The 27250-nt window shown below is 38.7% G+C and overlaps 1 protein-coding gene across 1 annotated transcript in view; it reads right to left on the minus strand.

Moving 5' to 3' along the window:
- Nucleotides 1-12670: 12670 nt before the first annotated feature.
- The window catches only part of LOC132821727 (uncharacterized), a 33784-nt gene continuing 19204 nt past the window's right edge, over nucleotides 12671-27250 (minus strand). The window contains exons 4-7 of the mRNA XM_060834435.1: nucleotides 19297-19395; nucleotides 18217-18315; nucleotides 17164-17262; nucleotides 12671-12705 (exon numbers count right to left, since the gene is read on the minus strand). Coding sequence (XP_060690418.1) covers nucleotides 12671-12705; nucleotides 17164-17262; nucleotides 18217-18315; nucleotides 19297-19395 — 332 coding nt within the window. The remainder of the gene's footprint in view (nucleotides 12706-17163; nucleotides 17263-18216; nucleotides 18316-19296; nucleotides 19396-27250) is intronic.

The following is a 27250-nucleotide window of genomic DNA, read 5'->3' on the forward strand; positions in this document are numbered from 1 at the left end:
ATCATTAAGAAGGATAAGAATATCTCTGTGTGAGAAACACTGTTTTTAGCAGCACTGTCAATAGAAGAAATGATTGGTAGTTCTTTGTAAGAAACATCGTCAGAGGGCTGGTGTATGACTTCCAATATATGCCATTAGGAAACTAAATGAAACTTGCACATCTAAGGAGATACCAAATGTCTTCAAAGTTTAGTGTATGGCATTAATATTTATTGCGAAGAGATATTCTGAGAAATTAAATTGAAAGACAATTAGTCATGAAATTCTGAAAATAAATGAATATTTTCCCATTTTGAAAGAAAAGCAGAAATTGCCTAAAACATTCAGCAGGTCTGAATGCACCTGTGGAGAGAAAGCATCGTTAATGTTTCAAGTCCTGTGATTGAGATTTACTTCAGAACTCAATGTTTACCAACAGTTTCTGTTATTGTTTCTGACATACTGGCATCTGCTGTTCTTTTCCTTTTAGCTCTCCCATTTAGTCATTGTCGACTGCACTGTTAATGTAGGAAATAACTGTGGCATGTTTTAAAGTGATTTGTCAGAACGACCTTTGAACCTGCAATTTTACCTGTTGAGGATGATGTGGTTTCAGATGTGGTTATAGTTGTAGATGGTTCTGTTGAAGTAGTTTCCTCTGATGTTGAAAATGAAGATGATGTTGCTGTTGATATTCAATCAGAGAATAAAAGCAATTATTCAGTTTAATAGTCAGACCCAACGATAATGATCTCTTCAATGGGTTAATAAAACATAACAAACATAAAAATATTTGATCACTTCCTTTTGTCACCTGATCACAATAATAAGGTTTGCACATGCACTTTATGAATACACGCAGGACTTTTTAAAAAAAATGTTAATTTTGCCTTTGCAGAAAGCATGAAATTGTTGGAGGTTCATTTTAATTACTTAGGTCAACAGTAAGGACCATTATTTGGATTTTGTTTTATGATAGGAGATAACATTATCATTTTTAATTTGTTTATTCCATAATGTTGGCTGGAGGGCTAGGTTACGATGGAATGTGATGCCAACAGCACCAGTTCAATTCCTAGTCTGGCTAAGATTACGATGATGGTCTCGTCTTCAACTCTTCCCTCGTTTGTCGGATGGTGCTACACAAATGAGACTAACCAACAATCATCTGTCTGCAAAGAGCGTGCAGCACGATGGTCTGCTGGACGTACAGTAAAATTAACTGTACTGTTTGCTGGCTGGATTGTAATAAATCCTACCTGTTGTTTCTGGTGTTGTGGAAGCTTTCGAAGTAATCTCAGAGGTGGTTGCGCCTGTGGATGTGCTTCCTTCAGGTGTCCCAGAAGATGTCAGATATTCTAAGAATGAAACATCAATGAAACACTACAAGGCATCCTGTATTCATAAATAGTGAAACGTTACAAAAAACATTTCACTGAATTCAACTCAAACCGATTGATGAGTTTAGTCTTGCACACTTAAATTCTACAGCATCTGATGTGAGTCAGCTGGTTTGCTACAGCCAGATATACCATGATCAGGAAAGGTCTGTAGGAATTTCCAGTATATTCCAAGCATTTCATGAAAGTAATCTGTTATGTGACAATATTTATCCATCATTAAGAAGGATAGGAATATCTCTGTGTGAGAAATATTGTTTTTTGCACTGTCAATAGAAGAAGTGATTGGTAGTTCTGTGTAAGAAACATCATCAGAGGGCTGGTGTACGACTTCCAATTTGTGCCATTAGGAAACTAAATGAAACTTGCACATCTAAGGAGATACCAAATGGTCTTCAAATTTTAGTGTATGGCGTTAATATTTATTGCAAAGAGATATTCTGAGAAATTAAATTGAAAGACAATTAGCTATGAAATTCTCAAAATAAATGAATATTTCCTCATTTTGAAAGAAAAGCAGAAATTGCCTAAAACATTCAGCAGGTCTGAATGCACCTATGGAGAGAAAGCATCGTTAATGTTTCAAGTCCTGTGATTGAGATTTACTTCAGAACTCAATGTTTTCCAACAGTTTCAGCTTTTGTTTCTGACATACTGGCATCTGCTGTTCTTTTCCTTTTAGCTCTCCCATTTAGTCATTGTCGACTGCACTGTTAATGTAGGAAATAACTGTGGCATGTTTTAAAGTGATTTGTCAGAACGACCTTTGAACCTGCACTTTTACCTGTTGAGGATGATGTGGTTTCAGATGTGGTTATAGTTGTAGATGGTTCTGTTGAAGTAGTTTCCTCTGATGTTGAAGGTGAAGATGATGTCGCTGTTGATATTTAATCAGAGAATAAAAGGAATTACTCAGTTGAATAGTCCGACCCAACGATAATGATCTCTTCAATGGGTTAATAAAACATAACAAACATAAAAATATTTAATCACTTCATATTGTCACCTGATCGCAATAAAAAAGTTTGCACATGCACTTTATGAATACATGCAGAACTTTTAAAAAATAATGTTAATTTTGCCTTTGCAGAAAGCATGAAATTGTTGGAGGTTCATTTTAATTACTTAGGTCAATAGTAAGGACCATTATTTGGATTTTGTTTTATGATAGGAGATAATATTATCATTTTTAATTTGTTTATTCCATAATGTTGGCTGGATGGCTAGGTTACGATGGAATGTGATGCCAACAGCACCAGTTCAATTCCTAGTCTGGCTAAGATTACGATGATGGTCTCGTCTTCAACTCTTCCCTCGTTTGTCGGATGGTGCTACACAAATGAGACTAACCAACAATCAACTGTCTGCAAAGAGCATGCAGCACGATGGTCTGCTGGACGTACAGTAAAATTAACTGTACTGTTTGCTGGCTGCATTGGAATAAATCCTACCTGTTGTTTCTGTTGTTGTGGAAGCTGTCGAAGTAATCTCAGAGGTGGTTGCGCCTGTGGAAGTGCTTCCTTCAGATGTCCCAGAAGATGTCACATATTCTAATAATGAAACATCAATGAAACACTACAAGGCATCCTGTATTCATAAATAGTGAAATGTTACAAAAAACACTTCACTGAATTCAACTCAAACCGATTGATGAGTTTATTTCTTGCACACTAAAATTCTACAGCATCTGATGTGAGTGAGCTGGTTTGCCACAGACATGATCAGGAAAGGTCTGTATGAATTTCCAATATATTTCAAGCATCTCATGGAAGTAATCTGCTATGTGACAATATTTATCCATTATTAAGCAGGAAAAGAATATCTCTGTGCGAGAAACACTGTTATTCGCACTGTCAATAGAAGAAATGATTGGTAGTTCTTTGTAAGAAACTTCATTAGAGGGCTGGTGTATGGCTTCCAATTTCTGCCATTAGGAAACTAAATGAAACTTGCACATCTAAGGAGATACCAAATGGTCTTCAAATTTTAGCGTATGGCGTTAATATTTATTGCGAAGAGATATTCTGAGAAATTAAATTGAGAGACAAGTATTAACCGTGAAATTCTGAAAAAAATGAATATTGTCCCATTTAGAAAGAAAAGCAGAAATTGCCTAAAACATTCAGAAGATCTGACAGCACCTGTGGAGAGAAAGCATCGTTAATGTTTCAAGTCCTGTGATCTTTCTTAAGAACTCAATGTTTTCCAACAGTTTCTGTGTTTATTTCTGACATCGTGTCATCTGCAGTTCTTTTGCTTCTATCTCTCCCATTTTATCATTTTTGTTGCACTGTCAATGTAGGAATTAACTGTGGCATGTTTTAAAGTGATTTGTCAGAATGACCTTTGAATCTGTCGTTTTACCTGTTGAGGATGATGTGGTTTCAGATGTGGTTATAGTTGTAGATGGTTCTGTTGAAGTAGTTTCCTCAGATGTTGAAGGTGAAGATGATGTAGCTGTTGATGTTCAATCAGAGAACAAAAGCAATTATTCAGTTTCATAGTCAGACCGAATGATAATGTTTACTTCAATGTGATAACCAAGATGAAAATATTAAATCACTTCATATTGTCACCTGATCGCAATAAAAAAGTTTGTGTTTGCATTTTATGAATACACACAGGATGTTTTAAAAAATTGTTAATTTTGCCATTGCAGAAAGCAGGAAATTATTTGAGTTTCATTTTAATTACTTAGGTCAACAATAATGACCACAATTTGGATTTTGTTTTATGATAGGAGATCATATTATCATTTTTAATTTGTTTATTCCATAATGTTGGTTGGATGGCTAGGTTACGATGGAATGTGATGCCAACAGCACCAGTTCAATTCCTAGTCTGGCTGAGATTACGATGATGGTCTCGTCTTCAACTCTTCCCTCGTTTGTCGGATGGTGCTACACAAATGAGACTAACCAACAATCATCTGTCTGCAAAGAGCGTGCAGCACGATGGTCTGCTGGACGTACAGTAAAATTAACTGTACTGCTTGCTGGCTGCATTGGAATAAATCCTACCTGTTGTTTCTGGTGTTGTGGAAGCTGTCGAAGTAATCTCAGAGGTGGTTGCGCCTGTGGAAGTGCTTCCTTCAGATGTCCCAGAAGATGTCAGATATTCTAAGAATGAAACATCAATGAAACACTACAAGGCATCCTGTATTCATAAATAGTGAAACATTACAAAAAACACTTCACCGAATTCAACTCAAACCGTTTAATGAGTTTATTCTTGCACACTAGAATTCTACAGCATCTGATGTGAGTGAGCTGGTTTGCTACAGCCAGGTCTTCCACGATCAGGAAAGGTCTGTAGGAATTTCCAGTATGTTTCAAGCATTTCATGAAAGTAGTCTGTTATGTGACAATATTTATCCGTTATTAAGAATGATAAGAATATCTCTGTGTGAGAAACACTGTTATTAGCAGCACTGTCAATAGAAGAGGTGACTGGGAGATCTTTGTAAGAAACATCATCAGAGGGCTGGTGTATGACTTCCAATTTATGCCATTAGGAAACTAAATGCAACTTGCACATCTAAGGAGATACCAAATGTGTTCAAATTTTAGTGTATGGCGTTTATATATATTGCGAAGAGATATCCTGAGAAATTAAATTGAAAGACAATTAGCCATGAAATTCTGAAAATAAATGAATATTTTCCTATTTTGAAAGAAAAGCAGAAATTGCCTAAAACATTCAGCAGATCTGACAGCACCTGTGGAGAAAAAGCATCGTTAATGTTTCAAGTCTTGTGATTGAGATCTTCTTCAGAACTCAATGTTTTCCAACAGTTTCTGTTTTTGTTTCTGACATAGTATCATCTGCAGTTCTTTTCCATTTAGCTCTCCTATTTAGTCATTGTCGACTGCACTGTCAGTGTAGGAAATAACTGTGGCATGTTTTAAAGTGATTTGTCAGAACGACCTTTGAACCTGCAGTTTTACCTGTTGAGGATGATGTGGTTTCAGATGTGGTTATAGTTGTAGATGGTTCTGTTGAAGTAGTTTCCTCTGATGTTGAAGGTGAAGATGATGTAGCTGTTGATGTTCAATCAGAGAATAAATGCAATTACTCAGTTTAATAGTCAGACCCAATGATTATGATCACTTCAATGGGTTAATAAAACATAACAAACATAAAAATATTTAATCACTTCATATTGTCACCTGATCGCAATAATAAAGTTTGTGCATGCATTTTATGAATACATGCAGGACTTCTTTAAAAAAATGTTAATTCTGCCATTGCAGAAAGCAGGAAATTGGTTGAGGTTCATTTTAATTACTTAGGTCAACAGTAATGACCATTATTTGGATTTTGCTTTCAGATTGGAGATAATAATATCATTTTTAATTTATTTATTCTATAATGTTGGCTAGTTGGCTAGGGTACGATGGAATGTGATGCCAACAGCACCAGTTCATCCCCGGTCTGGCGGAGATTACGATGTCAGTCTCGTCTTCTTCAACTCTTCCCTCGTTTGTCTGCAAAGAGCGTACAGCACAATGGTCTGCTGGACCTACTGTAATTTAACTGTACTGCTTGCTGGCTGGATTGTAATAAATCCTACCTGTTGTTTCTGGTGTTGTGGAAGCTGTCGAAGTAATCTCAGAGGTGGTTGCGCCTGTGGAAGTGCTTCCTTCAGATGTCCCAGAAGATGTCACATATTCTAATAATGAAACATCAATGAAACACTACAAGGCATCCTGTATTCATAAATAGTGAAACATTACAAAAAACACTTCACAGAATTCAACTCAAACCGATTGATGAGTTTATTCTTGCACACTAAAATTCTACAGCATCTGATGTGAGTGAGCTAGTTTTCTATAGCCAGGTCTTCCTGATCAAGAAAGGTCTGTATGAATTTCCAGTAAATTTCAAGCATTTCATGAAAGTAATCTGTTATGTGACAATATTTATCCATTATTAAGAAGGATAAGAATATCTCTGTGTGAGAAACACTGCTATTAGCAGCACTGTCAATAGAAGAAATGATTGGTAGTTCTTTGTAAGAAACATCATCAGAGTGCTGGTGTATGACTTCCAATTTATGCCATTAAGAAACTAAATGCAACTTGTACATCTAAGGAGATACCAAATGTCTTCAAATGTTAGTGTATGGCGTTAATATTTATTGTGAAGAGATATTCTGAGAAATTAAATTGAAAGACAACAATTAGCCATGAAATTCTGAAAATAAATGAATATTTTCCCATTTTGAAAGAAAAGCAGAAATTGCCTAAAACATTTAACAGGTCTGACAGCACCTGTGGAGAGAAAGCATCGTTAATGTTTCAAGTCCTGTGATCTTTCTTCAGAACTCAATGTTTTCCAACAGTTTCTGTTTCTGCTTCCGACATAGTGGCATCTGCAGTTCATTTGCTTTTAGCTCTCCCATTCAGTCATTGTCAATTGCACTGTCAATGTAGGAATTAACTGTGGCATGTTTTAAAGTTATTTGTCAGAATGAACTTTGAACCTGCAGTTTTACCTGTTGAGGATGATTTGGTTTCAGATGTGGTTATAGTTGTAGATGGTTCTGTCGAAGTAGTTTCCTCAGATGTTGAAGGTGAAGATGATGTAGCTGTTGATGTTCAATCAGAGAACAAAAGCAATTATTCAGTTTCATAGTCAGACCAAATGATAATGTTTACTTCAATGATATAACCATGATGAAAATATTTAATCACTTCATATTGCCACCTGATCGCAATAATCAAATTTGCATACGCACTTTATGAATAGATTAGATTAGATTACTTACAGTGTGGAAACAGGCCCTTCCGCCCAACAAGTCCACACCAACCCGCCGAAACGCAATTCACCCAGAACCATTCCCCTACATTTACCCCTTCACCTAACACTACGGGCAATTTAGCATGGCCAATTCACCTGACCTGCACATCTTTGGACTGTGGGAGGAAACCGGAGCACCCGGAGGAAACCCACGCAGACACGGAGAGAATGTGCAAACTCCACACAGTCATTCACCTGAGGCGAGAATTGAACGCGGGTCTCTGTGAGGCAGCAGTGCCAGCCACTGTGCCCCTATGAATCCCACAACTTTAACTCGCGGCTGGGCAAACTGCAACTCGTACCAATGGGATTTGAACCCACGCCTCCGTAGAGACTGGAGCCTAAATCCAGTATCTTAGACAGCTCGGCCACACTAGCTGACGACGCAGGAAATTTTTTAAAATGTTAATTTTGCCATTGCAGAAAGCAGCAATTTGGTTGAAATTCATTATTAATTTCTTCGGTCAACAGTAATGACCATTGTTGGGATTTTCTTTTATGATAGGAGATAACATTATCATTTTTAATTTGTTTATTCCATAATGTTGACTGGTTGGCAAGTTTGCCATGGATTGTTTTATACCAATGGCACCAGTTCAATTCCTAGACAGGCTGAGATTACGATAAAGGAATCACTTTCTACAACTCTCCCCTTGTTTGTTGGATGGTGCTACACAAATGAAGTCACCCAACACTCATCTGTCTGCAAAGAGTGGCAGCACTATGATCTGCTGGATGTACGGTAAATTTAACTGTACTGCTTGATGGCTGGACTGTAATAAATCCTACCTGTTGTTTCTGGTGTTGTGGAAGCTGTCGAAGTTATCTCAGAGGTGGTTGTCCCTGTGGAAGTACTTCCTTCGGAGGTCCCAGAAGATGTCACATATTCTAAGAATAAAATATCGATGGAACAGTGTTAGTCTCCCCGTATTCATAAATAGTGAAAGATTACAAGAAACACTTCACTCAATTCATCTCAAACCAATTGATTACCTTCCTCGTGCACACAAAGATTATACAAAATCTTATCTGAATGAGCTGGTTCGCTACAGCCAGATCTTCCATCATCAGGAAGGTCCTGTAGGAATTTCCAATACACTTCATGCATTTTGTGATACTAATCTGTTGTGAGATTATATTTATCCATTATTAAGCAGGATAAGAATAGCTCTGTGTGAGCAGCACTGTCATTAGCAGCAAATATCAATGTAAGGAGTGATTGGTAGTTCTGTGTAATAAAGATCACTTCAACGGGTTAATAAAACATAACAAACTTAAAAAAATTTAATCCCTTCACAGTATCACTTGATCACAGTAATAAAGTTTGCACATGTATTTTATGGATACACGCAGGACTCTTTTTAAAATAATGTTACTTTTGCCATTGTAGAAAGCATAAAATTGGTTGAAGTTCATTATTAGTTACTTTGTAATGACCATTATTTGGATATTGCTTTATGATAGGAGATAACATTATCATTTTTAATTTATTTATTCCATAATGGATGGCGAGTGTTCCATGGAATGTGATGCCAACAGCACCAGTTCATTCCCGGTCTGGCGGAGATTACAATGTCAGTCTCGTCTTCTTCAACTCTTTCCTCATTTGTCTGCAAAAAGCGTACAGCACTATGGTCTGCTGGACCTACTGTAATTTAACTGTACTGCTTGCTGGCTGGATTGTAATAAATCCTACCTGTTGTTTCTGGTGTTGTGGAAGCTGTCGAAGTAATCTCAGAGGTGGTTGCGCCTGTGGAAGTGCTTCCTTCAGATGTCCCAGAAGATGTCACATATTCTAAGAATGAAACATCAATGAAACACTATAAGGCATCCTATATTCACAAATAGTGAAACATTACAAGAAACACTTCACTGAATTCAACTCAAACCGATTGATTTATTCTTGTACACTTAAATTCTGCAGCATCTGATGTGAGTGAGCTGGTTTGCTACAGCCAGGTCTTCCATGATCAGGAAAGGTCTGTATGATTTTCCAATATAGTTCAAACATTTCATGAAAGTAATCTGTTATGTGACAATATTTATCCATTATTAAGAAGGATAAGAATATCTCTGTGTGAGAAACACTGTTTTTAGCAGCACTGTCAATAGAAGAAATGATTGGTAGTTCTTTGTAAGAAACATCATCAGAGGGCTGGTGTATGAGTTCCAATTTATGCAATTAGGAACCTAAATGAAATATGCACATCTAAGGAGATACCAAATGTCTTCAAATTTTAGTTGTATGGTGTTAATAGTTATTGCAAAGAGATATTCTGAGAAATTAAATTGAAAGACAACAATTAGCCATGAAATTCTGAAAATAAATGAATATTTTCCCATTTAGAAAGAAAAGCAGAAATTGCCTAAAACATTCAGCACGTCTGATAGCACCTGTGGACAGAAAGCATCGTTAATGTTTCAAGTCCTGTGATTGAGATCTTCTTCAGAACTCAATGTTTTCCAACAGTTTCTATTTTTATTTCTGACACAGTGGCATCTGTAGTTCTTTTGCTTTTACCTCTCCAATTTAGTCATTGTCGACTGCACTGTCAGTGTAGGAATTAACTGTGACATGTTTTAAAGTGATTTGTCAGAACGACCTTTGAACCTGCAGTTTTACCTGTTGAGGATGATGTGGTTTCAGATGTGGTTATAGTTGTAGATGGTTCTGTTGAAGTAGTTTCCTCAGATGTTGAAGGTGAAGATGATGTAGCTGTTGATGTTCAATCAGAGAATGAAAGCAATTATTCAGTTTCATAGTCAGACCCAATGATAATGTTTACTTCAATGGGTTAATTAAACATAACAAACATAAAAATATTTAATCATTTCATATTGTCACCTGATCGCAATAATAATGTTAACATGCATTTTATGAATACACGCAGGACTTTTTAATAAAAATGTTAATTTTGCCTTTGCAGAAAGCAGGAATTTGTTTGTGGTTCATTTTAATTACTTAGGTCAACAGTAATGACTATTATTTGGATTTTGTTTTATGATAGGAGATAATATTATCATTTTTAATTTGTTTACTCCATAATGTTGGCTGGATGGCTAGGTTACAATGGAATGTGATGCCAACTGCACCAGTTCAATTCCCAGTCTGGCTGAGATTATGATGACGGTCTCGTCTTCTTCAACACTCCCCTCGTTTGTCGAATGGTGTTCCACAAATGAATCTAACCAACAATCATCTGTCTGCTAAGAGTATGCCGCAGTATGGTCTGCTGGACGTACAGTAAATTTAACTGTACAGCTCGATGGCTGGATTGTAATAAATCCTACCTGTTGTTTCTGGTGTTGTGGAAGCTGTCGAAGTAATCTCAGAGGTGGGTGTCCCTGTGGAAGTGGTTCCTTCAGAGGTCCCAGAAGATGTCACATATTCTAAGAATGAAACATCAATGAAACACTACAAGGCATCCTTTATTCATAAATAGTGAAATATTACAAGAAACACTTCACTGAATTCAACTCAAACCGATTGATTACTTTATTCTTGCACAATTAAATTCTGCAGCATCTGATGTGAGTGAGCTGGTTTGCTACAGCCAGGTCTTCCATGATCAGGAAAGGTCTGTATGATTTTCCAATATAGTTCAAACATTTCATGAAAGTAATCTGTTATGTGACAATATTTATCCATTATTAAGCAGGATAAGAAAATCTCTGTGTGAGAAACACTGTTATTAGCACTGTCAATAGAAGAAGTGATTGCTGGTTCTTTGTCAGAAACATCATCAGAGGGCTGGTGTATGACTTCCAATTTATGCCATTAAGAAACTAAATGAAACTTGCACATTTAAGGAGATACCAAATGTCTTCAACTTTTAGTGTATGGCATTAATATTTATTGCGAAGAGATAGAACATAGAACATAGAACAGTACAGCACAGAACAGGCCCTTCAGCCCACGATGTTGTGCCAATCATTGACCCTCATGTATGCACCCTCAAATTTCTGTGACAATATGCATGTCCAGCAGTCTCTTAAATGTCCCCAATGACCTTGCTTCCACAACTGCTGCTGGCAACACATTCCATGCTCTCACAACTCTCTGTGTAACGAACCCACCTCTGACATCCCCTCTATACTTTCCTCCAACCAGCTTAAAACTATGACCCGTTGCGTTAGCCATTTCTGCCCTGGGAAATAGTCTCTGGCTATCGACTCTATCTATGCCTCTCATTATCTTCTATACCTCAATAAGGTCCCCTCTCCTCCTCCTTTTCTCCAATGAAAAAAGTCCGAGCTCAGTCAACCTCTCTTCATAAGATAAGCCCTCCAGTCCAGGCAGCATCCTGGTAAACCTCCTCTGAACCCTCTCCAAAGCATCCACACCTTTCCTATAATAGGGCGACCTGTATTCCAAGCGCGGTCTAACCAAAGTTTTAGAGAGCTGCAACAAGATCTCACGACTCTTAAACCCAATCCCCCTGTTAATGAAAGCCAAAACACCATATGCTTTCTTAACATCTCTGTCCAATTGGGTGGCCATTTTAAGGGACCTATGTACCTGCACACCAAGATCTCTCTGTTCCTCCACACTGCAAAGGATTCTATCCTTAATCCTGTACTCAGCTTTCAAATATGACCTTCCAAAATGCATTACCTCGCATTTATCCAGGTTAAACTCCATCTGCCACCTCTCAGCCCATCTCTGCATCCTGTCAATGTCCCGCTGCAGCCTACAACAGCCCTCTATACTGTCAACGACACCTCCAACCTTTGCGTCGTCTGCAAACTTGCTGACCCATCCTTCAATCCCCTCATCCAAGTCATTGATAAAAATTACAAACAGTAGAGGCCCAAGAACAGAGCCCTGTGGAACACCACTCACCACGGACTTCCAGGCAGAATATTTTCCTTCTACTACCACTCGCTGTCTTCTGATGGCCAGCCAATTCGGTATTCAGACAGCTAAGTTCCCCTGTATCCCATTCCTCCTGACCTTCTGAGCCTGCCATGGGGAACCTTATCAAATGCCTTGCTGAAGTCCATATACACCACATCCACAGCTCAACACTCATCAAATTTTCTAATCACATCCTCAAAAAACTCGATAAGGTTTATGAGGCACGACCTGCCCCTCACAAAACCGTGTTGACTGCATTTAATCAAGCCATGCTCTTCCAGATGGTCATAAATCCTATCCCTCAGAATCCTTTCTAATACCTTGCAGACAACAGACGTGAGACTAACTGATCTGTAATTGCCAGGGATTTCCCTATTTCCTTTCTTCAAGAAAGGACCTACATTTGCCTCTCTCCAATCCTCAGGTACGACTCCAGTGGAGAGCGAGGAAGCAAAGATCTTCGCAAGTGGCGAAGCAATTGCATTTCCCATTTCCCAAAGCAGCCGAGGACAAATCTGGTCTGGGAATGGTGACTTGTCAAACTTAATGTTTGACTAAATTTTCAGCACATCAGCTTCCTCAATCTCTACCCATTCCAGCATGCACACCTGCTCTTCAAAGGTGTCATTCACTACAAGCTTTGCTTCTTTCGTAAAGACAGATATTCTGAGAAATTAAATTGAAAGACAACAATTAGCCATGAAATTCTGAAAATAAATGAATATTTTCCCATTTAGAAAGAAAAGCAGAAATTGCCTAAAACATTCAGCACGTCTGATAGCACCTGTGGACAGAAAGCATCGTTAATGTTTCAAGTCCTGTGATTGAGATCTTCTTCAGAACTCAATGTTTTCCAACAGTTTCTGTTTTTATTTCTGACATAGTGGCATCTGTAGTTCTTTTGCTTTTAGCTCTCCAATTTAGTCATTGTCAACTGCACTGTCAGTGTAGGAATTAACTGTGGCATGTTTTAAAGTGATTTGTCAGAACGACCTTTGAACCTGCAGTTTTACCTGTTGAGGATGATGTGGTTTCAGATGTGGTTATAGTTGTAGATGGTTCTGTTGAAGTAGTTTCCTCAGATGTTGAAGGTGAAGATGATGTAGCTGTTGATGTTCAATCAGAGAATGAAAGCAATTATTCAGTTTCATAGTCAGACCCAATGATAATGTTTACTTCAATGGGTTAATTAAACATAACAAACATAAAAATATTTAATCATTTCATATTGTCACCTGATCGCAATAATAATGTTAACATGCATTTTATGAATACACGCAGGACTTTTTAATAAAAATGTTAATTTTGCCTTTGCAGAAAGCAGGAATTTGTTTGTGGTTCATTTTAATTACTTAGGTCAACAGTAATGACTATTATTTGGATTTTGTTTTATGATAGGAGATAATATTATCATTTTTAATTTGTTTATTCCATAATGTTGGCTGGAGGGCTAGGTTACGATGGAATGTGATGCCAACAGCACCAGTTCAATTCCCAGTCTGGCTAAGATTACGATGATGGTCTCGTATTCAACTCTTCCCTCGTTTGTCGGATGGTGCTACACAAATGCGACTAACCAACACTCATCTGTCTGCAAAGGGTGTGCAGCACAATAGTCTTTTGCTTTATGATGGGAGAAAATATTATCACTTTTAATTTGTTTATTCCATAATGTTGGCTGGAGGGCTAGGTTATGGTTCCTTCAGAGAATGAAAGCAATTATTCAGTTTCATTATCAGACCCAATGATAATGATCACTTCAATGGGACAACCAAGATGAAAATATTTAATCACTTCATATTGTCACCTGATCGCAATAATAAAATTTCATACGCACTTTATGAATAGATTAGATTAGATGACTTACAGTTATGGAAACAGGCCCTTCAGCCCAACCACTCCACACCGACCCGCCAAAGCGCAATTCACCCAGAACCATTCCCCTACATTTACCCCTTCACCTAACACTACAGGCAATTTAGCGTGGCCAATTCACCTATCCTGCACATCTTTGGACTGTGGGAGGAAACCGGAGCACTTGGAGGAAACCCACGCAGACACGGGGAGAATGTGCAAACTCCATACAGTCATTCACCTGAGGCGAGAATTGAACACGGGTCTCTGTGAGGCAGCAGTGCCAGCCACTGTGCCACTATGAATCCCACAACTTTAACTCGCGGCTGGGCAAACTGCAACTTGCACCAATTCGGTTTGATGTGGAATGTTTGATACCAACGGCACCAGTTCAGTTCCTAGACAGGCTGAGATTATGAAGAAGGAATCACTTTCTTCAACTCTCCCCTCATTTGTTGGATGGTGCTACACAAATGAAGTCACCCAACACTCATCTGTCTGCAAAGAGTGGCAGCACTATGGTCTGCTTGTAAATTTAACTGTACTGCTTGCTGGCTGGATTGCAATAAATCCTACCTGTTGTTTCTGGTGTTGTGGAAGCTGTCGAAGTTATCTCAGAGGTGGTTGCGCCTGTAGAAGTGCTTCCTTCAGATGTCCCAGAAGATGTCATATATTCTATAAGAATTATATATCAATGGAACAGGGTTAGTCTCCCCGTATTCAGAAATAGTGAAAGATTACAAGAAACACTTCACTCAATTCATCTCAAACCAATTGATTACCTTCCTCGTGCACACAAAGATTATACAAAATCTGATCTGAGTGAGCTGGTTCGCTACAGCCAGATCTTCCATCATCAGGAAGGACCTGTAGGGATTTCCAATACATTTCAAGCATTTTGTGATACTAATCTGTTGTGAGATTATATTTATCCATTATTAAGCAGGATAAGAATAGCTCTGTGTGACCAGCACTGTCATTAGCAGCAAATATCAATGTAAGAAGTGATTGGTAGTTCTGTGTAATAAAGATCACTTCAACGGGTTAATAAAACATAACAAACTTAAAAAAATTTAATCCCTTCACAGTATCACTTGATCACAGTAATAAAGTTTGCACATGTATTTTATGAATACCGCAGGACTTTTTTAAAGAAAATGTTAATTTTGCCATTGTAGAAAGCATAAAATTGTTTAAAGTTCATTATTAGTTACTTAGGGCAACAGTAATAACCATTACTTGGATTTTGCTTTATGATAGGAGATAATATTATCATTTTTAATTTGTTTATTCCATAATGTTGGCTGGATGGCTAGGTTACAATGGAATGTGATGCCAATAGCACCAGTTCAATTCCCAGTCTGGCTAAGATTACGATGACGTTCTCGTCTTTAACTCTTCCCTCGTTCGGCGGATGGTGCTACACAAATGAGACTAACCAACACTCATCTGTCTGCAAAGAGCATGCAGCACAATGGTCTGCTGGACGTACATAAATTTAACTATATTGCTTGCTGGCTGGATTGTAATAAATCCTACCTGTTGTTTCTGGTGTTGTGGAAGCTGTCCAAGTAATCTCAGAGGTGGTTGCGCCTGTGGAAGTGCTTCCTTCAGATGTCCCAGAAGATGTCACATATTCTATGAATGAAACATCAATGAAACTCTGTAAGGCACCCTGTATTTGTAAATAGTGAAAACTTAAAAGACACAATTCACTGAATTCAACTTGAATTGATTGACTACTTTATTCTTGCACAGTTAAAGTCTGAGGCATCTGATGTGAGTGACTCATAGAGTCATAGAGATGTACAGCATGGAAACAGACCCTTTGGTCCAACCCTTCCATGCCGACCAGATATCCCAACCCAATATAGTCCCACCTGCCAGCACCCGGCCCATATCCCTCCAAACCCTTCCTATTCATATAGAGCTGGTTTGCTGCAGCCAGGTCTTCCATGATCAGGAAAGGTCTGTACGAACTTCCAATATATTTCAAACATTTCATGAAAGTAATCTATTAAGAGATGATACTTATCCATTATTAAGAAGGATAAGAATATCTCTGTGTGAGCAACACTGTTATTAGCAGCAAATGTCAATAGAAGAAGTGATTGGTAGTTTTTTGTATGAAACGTCATCAGAGGGCTGGTGTATGACTTCCAATTTATGCTATTAGGAAACTAAATGAAATTTGCACACCTAAGGAGATACCAAATGTCTTCAAATTTTAGTAGTATGGTGTTAATAGTTATTGCAAAGAGATATTCTGAGAAATTAAATTGAAAGACAACAATTAGCCATGAAATTCTGAAAATAAATGAATATTTTCCCATTTAGGAAGAAAAGCAGAAATTGCCTAAAACATTCAGCAGGTCTGACAGCACCTGTGGAGAGAAAGCATCGTTAATGTTTCAAGTCCTGTGATTGAGATCTTCTTCAGAACTCAATGTTTTCCAACAGTTTCTGTTTTTGTTTCTGACATAGTGGCATCTGCAGTTCTTTTGCTTTTAGCTCTCCCATTTAGTCATTGTCAACTGCACTGTCAGTGTAGGAACTAACTGTGGCTTGTTTTAACGTGATTTGACAGAACGACCTTTGAACCTGCAGTTTTACCTTTTGAGAATGATGTGGTTTCAGATGTGGTTATAGTTGTAGATGGTTCTGTTGAAGCAGTTTCCTCAGATGTTGAAGGTGAAGATGATGTAGCTGTTGATGGTCAATCAGAGAATAACAGCAATTATTCAGTTTCATATTCAGACCAAATGATAATGTTTACTTCAATGGGATAACCAAGACGAAAATATTTAATCACTTCATTTGTCACCTAATCGTAATAATAAAGTTTGCACATGCATTTTATGAATACACGCAGGACTTATTTTTTAAAAATGTTAATTTTGCCATTGCAGAAAGCATAAAATTGGTTGAAGTTCATTATTAGTTACGTCGGGCAACAGTAGTGACCATTATTTGGATTTTGCTTTATGATAGGAGATAATATTATCACTTTTAATTTGTTTATTCCATAATGTTGGCTGGATGGCTAGGTTATGATGGACTGTGATGCCAACAGCACCAGTTCAATTCCCAGTCTGGCTAAGATTACGATGATGGTCTCGTCTTCAACTCTCCCCTTGTTTGTCGGATGGTGCTACACAAATGCGACTAACCAACAATCATCTGTCTGCAAAGAGTGGCAGCACGATAGTCTGCTGGATGTACAGTAAATTTAACTGTACAGCTCGATGGCTGGATTGTAATAAATCCTACCTGTTGTTTCTGGTGTTGTGGAAGCTGTTGAAGTTATCTCAGAGGTGGTTGCGCCTGTGGAAGTGCTTCCTTCAGAGGTCCCAGAAGATGTCACATATTCTAAGAATGAAACATCAATGAAACACTATAAGGCTTCCTGTATTCATAAATAGTGAAACATTACAAGAAACACTTCACTGAATTCAACTCAAACCGATTGATTTATTCTTACACAATTAAATTCTACAGCATCTGATGTGAGTGAGCTGGTTTGCTACAGCCAGGTCTTCCATGATCAGGAAAGGTCTGTATGAATTTCCAATATATTTCAAGCATTTCATGAAAGTAATCTGTTATGTGACAATATTATTCCATTATTAAGCAGGATAAGAATATCTCTGTGTGAGAAACACTGTTATTAGCAGCAAATGTCAATAGAAGAAGTGATTGGTAGTTCTTTGTAAGAAACATCATCAGAGGGCTGGTGTATGATTTCCAATTTATGCCATTAGGAAACTAAATGAAACTTGCACATCTAAGGAGATACCAAATGTCTTCAAATTTTAGTGTATGGCATTAATTTTTTATTGCGAAGAAATATTCTGAGAAATTAATTTGAAAGACAACAGTTAGGCATGTAATTCTGAAAATATATGAATATTTTCCAATTTAGAAAGAAAAGCAGAAATTGCCAGAAAGATTCAGCAGGTCTGACAGCATCTGCAGAGAGAAAGCCTCGTTAATGTTTCAAATCCAGTGACCTTCTTCAGAACTCAATGTTTTCCAACAGCTTCTGGTTTTGTTTCTGACATAGGGGCATCTGCAGTTCTTTTGCTTTCAGCTCATCTTCTTAAGTCGAATGGTGCCACACACATCTGTCTCTAAAGAGTGTGCTGCACCATGCTCTGCTGGATGTGCAGTAAATTTGACTTTACAGCTGAAGGCTGGATTGTAATAATCCTGAAGAAGGGCTTATGCCCGAAACGTCGATTCTCCTGCTCCTTGGATGCTGCCTGGCCTGCTGTGTTTTGCCAGTACCACGTTTTTCAACTCTTGGATTGTAATAAATCCTACCTGTTGTTCCTGGTGTTGTGGAAGCTGTCAAAGTAATCTCAGAGGTGGTTGCCTCTGTGGAAGTGCTTCCTTCTGAAGTCCCAGAAGTTGTCACATATTCTAAGAATAAAATATCAGTGAAACAGTGTAAGGCTCCCTGTATTCACAAATAGTGCAAACTTAAAGAAAAATGTCACTGAATTGAACTCAAACCAATTGTTATTGTATTCTTGCACACAAAAACTATCAAATATCCCATGTGAGTGGTATTATTTGCCACTGCCAGATTTTCCATGATCAGTAAATTCCTATAAGAATTTCCCATGCATTTCAGGCATTTTTTGAAAGCAATCTTTTATGAGACGATATTAATCCATTATCAGGGAGGATATGAATATGTCTGTCTGTGCAAAACAGTTTTTGGCAGCAAGTGTCAATGGAGGAAGTAATTGGTAGTGCTTTGCAAGTTGTAAAAGGTTCTGTTGATGTGATTTTCTCCAATGATTAAGGGGATAATGATGTAACCATCGATGATAAAATTGTAATCAGAGAAGAGAAACAATTGTTCATTTGCCTCGTCAGATCAAACTGTAAGGATCAGTTCAAAATATTAAATAAAATGATTATCAACCCAATTATTTCATGAAAAGCACATCATGCATCTCATCTCAAACTAACATTCATAGAATGCATTTTATAAATTGGTATAAGGCATTTGAAATAAATTGCTCTTTTGACCATTAACATAGAGGACATTGTGTCAAGTTCATTCTCTGGTTAAGACAACGGAGAAGATCATTGTTTGGACGTGGTTTTTAGACAGTAGATACTATAAAGATTTGTAATTTATTCAGCTATAATTGTTGGCTCGATGGATACTATGTCATGCAAAGTGACTGCAACAGCCTGGGTTCGATTCACAGGCTGGCTGACTCTATTAGCCAGGTCCCGCACTCTTAAACCTCACTTGACCAATAGGTAACACTCAAATGAAGTTCATCAACATTTATCTGTCTCTAATGAGTGTACAACACAATGGTCTTCTGCAAGTATGGTCGTTTTAGCTTCACTGTTTGATGGACAAATTGTAATCAATCCTACCTGTTGTTTCTGGTGTTGTGGAAGCTGTCAAAGTAATCTCAGAGGTGGTTGTCCCTGGGGAAGTGGTTTCTTCAGATGTCCCAGAAGATGTCACATATTCTAAGAATGAAATATCAATGAAACAGTGTAAGGCTCCCTGTATTCATAAAGAGAGCAATATAAAAAGAAAATATTCACTGAAATAAAATCAAACACATTGATTAGTGCATTGTTGCCAACAAACATTATGAAGCATCTGATGTGAGTGAGATGGATTTCCATACCTAGATCTTCCATTATCAGTAATGCCTGACACGAATTTCCAGTAAATTTCAGACAATTTATGAAATTAAGCTGTTATGAGATGCGTATTATTAAGAAAGATAAGAATATTAAGGAGATGAGAAATATCTCAGGATAAGAAAAACTGTTATTGTTAGCAGCAATTGTGGTTAGAAGAAGTAATTGGTAGTGCTACACAAGTTGTAAATGGTTTGGTTGATGTATTTTCCTCTGATGTTGGAGGGGATGATGATGTAACTTTTGATGTGAATTTGTGTAATCATAGAAAGGAAGCCATTATTCAGTTCCATAGTCACATCAACTAATGTAGATCAATTCAAAGGGTTAAATACAAAGATGATCAATGCAAAAGTATATCAACAACACCTTATGTGAGTGATGTCAACAATAAAGTTTACATAATGCATTTTATGAATAGTTATAGGGCTTTTGAAACAATTTCACTTGTTCTAACATTACACAGTACAAGAAAGTGGTTCAAATTCATATTTCACTTCTTATGATAAGACTGAAGTCATTGCTGGGATTTTGTTTTATTCAGCAGATGCCATGGATTTTTGTAATTTTTCAGCTAATTTGATTGGCTGCATAGCTAGTTTACCTTTCAATGTGACTCAAAAAAGCATGGTTTCCATCCCAGACCATTTGAGTTTCCTCTGAAGGTCCTGGCTTCTTCAACTCTCCCCTTGCCTGATGGATAGGTGACACTCAAATGAAGTTTACTGACATTCATGTGTCTCTGATGAGTTTTTTTAAATAAAATCCCTACAGTGTGGAAACAGGCAATTCTACCCAATAAGTCCACTTTGACCTTCCGAAGAGTAACCCACCCAGAACTATTCCTCTGACTGGGGGCAGATGTTCGCAGGTAAAGGGATGGCTAGAAAATGGGAAGCCTTCAGAAATGAGATAACGAGAATCCAGAGAAAGTATATTTCTGTCAGGATGAAAGGAAACGTTGGGAGGTTTGGAAATGCTGGATGACGAAAGAAATTGAGGGTTTGGTTAAGAAAAAGAAGGAAGCATATGTAAGGTATAGATAGGATAGATTGTGTGAATCCTTAGAAGAGTATAAAGGCAGTAGGAGTATACTTAAGAGGAAAATCAGGAGGGCAAAAAAGGGGACATAAGATAACTTTGCAAATAGAATTAAGGAGAATCCAAAGGGTTTTACAAATACAAGGCGGCCTTTGTGTGGTACCGTAGAAAATGGCGGAGATACTAAATGAGTATTTTGCATCAGTAATTACTGTGGAAAAGGATATGATTAGATTAGATTAGATTCCATACAGTATGGAAACAGGCCATTCAGCCCAACAAGTCCACACCGATCCTCCGAAGAGCAACCCACCCAGAACCATTTCCCTACATTTACCCCTACCTCATGCACCTAACACTAAGGGCAATTTAGCATGGCCAGTTCACCTAACCTGCACATCTTTGGACTGTGGGAGGAAACCGGAGCACCAAGAGGAAACCCACACAGACAGTTGCCCGAGGCGGGAATTGAACATAGGTCCCTGGCGCTGTGAGGCAGCAGTGCTAACCACTGAGCCACAGTGATAGAAAGTAGGGAAATAGATGGTGACACCTTGCAAAATGTCCATTTTACAGAAGAAGTGCTGGGTGTCTTGAAACGCATAGCAGTGGATAAATCCCCAGGACCTGATCAGGTGTACTCATGAACTCTGTGGGAAGCTAGGGATGTGATTGCTGGGCCTCTTGCTGAGATATATGTATCATTGTTAGTCACAGGTTAGGTGCAGGGGTGGCTGTACATCTCTATGACTCTATGACTCTATCTTATGTCAGTTCAAAGGTTTGCCAGGACTAGATCTTTCATGACCACGAGGGCCTGATACAAATTTCTTAAAAGTATCAAATATTTTATGAAACTCATATGTTATGAGATGGCTTTTATTAAAGAGGATCAGAATATTAAGGAGTAAAGAAATATCTCAGGTGAAGACACTGTTATTGCCAGCAGCCAATGTCAACGGAAGAAGTGATTTTCAGTGCTATACAAGTTGTAAATAGTTTTGTTGATATACTTTCCTCTGAGGTTGGAGCGTATGATGATGTAACTGTTAATGTTAAGTTGTGTAATCAGAGAAGGGAAGCCATTATCTCACAGTCGAATCAACAGATGTAGATCAGTTCAAAGGGTTAAATAAAAAAGATGAAGAAAACAAAAATATTTTATCAGCACATAATATGCAAGTGATGTAAGCAATAAAATTTTCTCAATGCATTTTGTGAGTGGTTTTTGGGCTTTTGAAATATTTTTGCTCATTCTACAATTTCACATTACAGGAAATTATTTGTTTCAAATTCCCCGTTTGGTTCTTCAGGCCATTGCTGGGATTCTGTTTCATGTGAAGAGAAGTCATGAAGATATGTACAGAGGAAACTTGATTATCTGGCATTCAATTATACAGACAAGGTGTTGATGTTTGGCAAAACTGTGCTACCAGGCTATTGATTAACCAAACATTCCATTCTACAACAAAACAACCCACACCCTTGTCTTTGGATAATTGAGGTTCCTCTGTAATTTTCTCAGCAAATCCTATTGGCTACATAGCCAGGTTACAATTTGCCTTGACTCAAACAGCATAGTTTCAATCCCAGACTGACTGAATTCACTCTTAACGATCTGTCTCCTTCAATCCTCGCCTCTCCTGAGTAATGGTGACACTCAAATGAATTCACCAACATTTATCTGTCAGTAAAGGGTCTGCAGCACTGTGGTTGACTGCAAGTCCGGCAACTTTAACAGCAGCGTTTGATGGCAAGATTGCAACAAATTCTACCTGGTGTTTCTGCCGTTGTGTTAGCTGTATAATTAAACTCAGGGGTTGTTGCTTCTGTGGAAACGTTTGCTTCTGAGGTCCCAGAATTGAAATCACACGATTGATTATTCTATCCTTGCACACAAAAGTAATGAAACATCTGAAGTGAGTGAGATGGTTTGCAACAATCAGAGTTTCCATTATCATTCTGGTTCTACAGGAATTCCCAATGTATTCCAATGTATTTTGTGAACATAATCTGTTATGAGGTGATATTGACCCATTACTTGGGAGGATAAAAATCTGACTGTCGTGCCAAAAATTGCTATCTTCAGCACATGCGAATAGAAGTAGTGTTTGGTCATGCTTTGCAAGCTGTAGACAGTTCTGTGGATATGCTTTCCTCTTATGCTGAAGGGGCTGATGATGTAACTGTAGATGGTAAAATTGTAATCAGAGAAGGGAAGCAATTATTCAGGTGTATAGTCACATCAAATGATGAAAGTCAAGCATCATGTATTTCATCCAAATACATGATGCTTGACATCTCAATACAAAATACAATCAAGGCTGAATTTTAATCAAAAAAATTAATTACTATATTGGTGCGAACAAAAATTATGGAACATCATATGTGAATGAGATGGATTGCTGGGACTAGATCTTGCATGAACAGGAAGGCCTCATCCAAATTTCTTATAAGTATCAAATATTTCATGAAACTGAGAAGGGAAACCATTACTCAATCCCACAGTCTTTGGTTTCAAATTCAGGGTACAATGGACCTGAACTTTCAAGGCTCTTCCTTTTACACTATTGTTCACTCTGGAATTAAACTTCCCAAAATGCATCACCTCACATTTGTCTGGATTGAGTTCCATCTGCCACTTCTCCGTTGAACTCTCTGGTCTATCTATATCCTCCTGTGTTCTTTGACAATCTCCTAATCTTTCTGCTACTCCACCAACCTTCGTGTCATCTGTAAATTTACTGATCAGACCAACAGTGCCCTCTTCCAGGTCATTTATGTATATCACAAACAACAGTTGCCCCAACACTGATCCCTGTGGAACACCATCGGTCACCTTTCTCCATTTCGAGAAAATCCCTTCAACTTCTCCTCTCTGTCTCCTGTTGCTTATCCAGTTCTTTATCCACCTAGCTAGAACATCCTGCACACCATGTGACTTCACTTTCTCTGTTAGTTTACCATTGGGAACCTTATCAAACACCTTACTAAAGTCCATGTATATGACATCTGCAGTCCTTCCTTCATCTATCAACTTGGTCACTTCCTCAAATAACTCTATTAAGTTGGTAAGGAAAAATCTCCCTGCACAAAACTATGTTGCCTATCACTGATAAGCCCATTCTTTTCCAAATATAAATAGATTTTATCCCTCAGTACTGTCTCCAGCAACTTTCCCACCACTGACGTCAGGGTCACTGATCTATTGTTACCTGGAGTGGAATATCCCTCCTACCATTCTTGTACAGGGGACAACATGAGCAATCCTCCAGTCCTCTGGCATGTCACCTGTGTTTAAGGATGCTACAAAGATATCCGTCAGTGCCTCAGCTATTTCCTCTCTTGCCTTCCTCAGCAACCTGGGATAGATCCCATCCGGTCCTGGGGATTTGTCCACCTTAATATCCTTTGGCCTACCCAACACATCTTCCCTCTTTATGTCAATGTTATCTAGAATAAACAAACTTCTATCTCTAATCTCAACATTTCTCATGTTCCTCTCCTCAATGAACATTGACACAAAGAAATCATTGAGAATCTCACCCATTTTCTCAGGTTCGACATGCAATCTTAGATCTTGCATGGTCAAGGGGCCTATACAAATTTCTTATAAGTATCAACAATTTAATGAAACTGACGCGTTATGAGATGGCTTTACTAAAGAGGATCAGAATGTTAAGGAGTTAAGAAATATCTCAGGTGAAGACACTGTTATTGCTCGCAGCTAATGTCAGTAGAAGTGATTGTTAGTGCTATACAAGTTGTAAATAGTTTTGTTGATATACTTTCCTCTGAGGTTGGAGGGGATGATGATGTAACTGTTAATGTTAAGTTGTGTCATCAGACAAGGGAAGCCATTATTCAGTCCCATAGTCACATCATCTGATGTAGATCAGTTCAAAGGGTTAAATAAAACATATGAGGGAATCAAAAATATTTTATCAGCACATATGATGCAAGTGACATAAGCAATAAAGTTTTCTCAATGCATTTTTTGATTAGTTATAGGGCTTTTGAAATATTTTTGTGCATTCTATAATTTCACATTGCAGGAAACTGTTTGTTTCAAATTCCCCGTTTGGTTCTTCAGGCATTTGCTGGGATTCAGTTTCATGTGAAGAGAGGCCAGGAAGGTATGTACAGAGGAAACTCGATTATCCGGCATTTGATTATCCGGACAAGATGGTAAGGTGCCGATGTTTGGCAAAACTGTGCTATCGGGCTATTGATTAACCGAACGTTCTATTCTCCAACAAAACAATCCACACTCTTATCTTTGGATAGTTGAGGTTCCCCTATAATTTTCTCAGCCAATCCTATAGGCTACATAGCCAGGTTACAATGTGCATTGACTCAAACACCATAGTTTCAATCCCAGACTGACTGAATTCACTCTTAACATCCTGCCTCCTTCAACCCTCGCCTCTCCTGAGCAATGGTGACACACAAATGATTTCAACAATGTTTGTCTGTCGCTAAAGGTCTATGCAGCACTATGGTCTACAGCAAGTCCGGCAACTTTAACATCACTGTTTGATGGCGAGATTGCAACAAATTCTACCTGGTGTTTTGTTGTTGTGTTAACTATAGAATTAATCTCAGAATTTGTTGCTTCTGTAGAAACGTTTGCTTCTGAAGTCCCATAAGATGTCACATATTCTAGGAATAAAATATCAATGAAACAGTGTAAGGCTCCCTGTATCCATCAATGTTCAATGTATTCCAATGTATTTTGTACACATAATCTGCATTGAGGCAATATTGATCCATTATTTGGGAGGATAAGAAGATAACTGTGGTGCGCAAAAGTGTTTTTTGCAGCAAATGTCAAATGAGGTAGTCTTCCTAGTGCTTTGCAAGGTTGTGGAAGGTTTTGTTGAGATGTTTTCCTCTGATGCTAAAGGGGATAATGATGTAACTGTAGATGGTACAATTGTAATCAGAGAAGGGGGGCAATTTTTCAGTTGCATAGTCACATGAACTGATGAGAATCAGTCCAAATAAAAACATATTCAACCCAAAAACATTTTATCAACTCACATTTTGCACATGATCTCAACACTTTAGTTTACATGATGCATGTTCTGAGTAGTTGCAGGTCTAATGAAACCGTTTTCCTCTTTTTACTGTTATAGAGTACAGCAAATTTTTGGTGTCAAAGTCATTGTTCACATCTTAAGACAACAGTAAAGTTCATTGTTTGGATTTTGTTTTAAGACAACAGATACAATACAGATTTGTAATTTATTCAGCCAATGGCTCAGTGGATAGTTTGCCTGTCAAAGTGGCTGCAACAGCCTGGGTTCAATTCCCAGACTGGCTGATTTTACTCACAAGGTCCCACTTTGCCTGAGGGATGGTGACACTCAGATGAAGCTCATCAACACTTAGCAGTCTGTACTGAGTTAGGAGAAAGTGAGCACTGCGGGTGCTGGAGATCACAGTCAGAAACTGTGACACAGAAAAAACACAGTCGGTGAGGCAGCATCCGAGGAGCAGGAGAGTTGATGTTTCAAGCATAAGCTCTTCATCAGGAACATGGGCCGGTGGAGGAGACCCAGGACTTGCACGTCCATAGTGAAGTGGGAAAGGGAGTTGAAGTGGTCTGTCACAGGGCAGAGGGGTTGTTTCGTGAGTGTACCCAAGAGATGTTCTCTGAAACATTCTGCAATTTGCTGTCCTGTCTCTCCAATGTACAGGAGACCACATTGAAGGCAACAGACACAGTAGATGAATCTTTGGGGATGCAGGAAAATCTCTGCCACATGTGGAAGGATCCTTTGGGGTCTTGGATGGAGGTGAGGGGGAGGTGTGGGCACAGATTTTGCACCATCTGGAGTGGCAAGGGAAGGTGCTGGGAGTGGAGGGTGGATTGTTGGGGGGGTCATGGACCTAATGCGGGAGTCGAGGAGGGAATGGCCTCTCTGGAATGCGAAAGGTTGGGGAGGGAAATTCATCTCTGGTGGTGGGGTCTGATTGCAGGTGGCAGAAATGGTGGAGGATGATGCGCTCATCCAGAAGTTGGTGGGGTGGAAGATGAGAACTGGGGGAGGGAGGTGGGGGAGTGGTGGGGGGCTGGGGTGGTTGTGTCCTTGTTGCGCTGGAGGGGTTTGTGGCTCAATGACAGAGGTGCAGGAAGTGGAATGTGCTGGAGAACGTTGTTGACCACGTGGGAGGGGAAACTGCAGTCTTTGAAGAAGGAAGCCATCCAGGATATTCTGGAGTGGAATTGGTCCTCCAGGGAGCAGTTGCGGTGGAGGCGGAGGGACTGGGAGTAAGTGACAGCATTTTGCAAGTGGTGGGGGGTTCAGGTGGGAGGAGATATAATCCAGGTAGCTGTGGGAGTCGGTGGGTTTGAAGTAGATATCGCTGGAAATGGGGATGGAGAGGTCCAGGAAAGGGAAGGAGGTGTCCAAGATGGTCCAGGTGAACTTAAGTTCAGGATGGAAGATATTTGTGAAGTTGATCAACTGCTCAAGCTTCTCGTGGGAGCACATGGTGGTGCCAATATACTCGTCAATATAGCAGACGAAAAGGTATGGGGTGTTGCTGGTGTAGCTGTGGATGATGGACTGTTCCATGTAACTGACAAAGAGGAAGGCATAGCTGGGGCCTTTGCACGTTCCCATGG

This window comes from Hemiscyllium ocellatum, chromosome 13 (genome assembly GCF_020745735.1).
Source record: "Hemiscyllium ocellatum isolate sHemOce1 chromosome 13, sHemOce1.pat.X.cur, whole genome shotgun sequence".
In the NCBI taxonomy this organism is placed as follows: Eukaryota; Metazoa; Chordata; class Chondrichthyes; order Orectolobiformes; family Hemiscylliidae; genus Hemiscyllium; species Hemiscyllium ocellatum.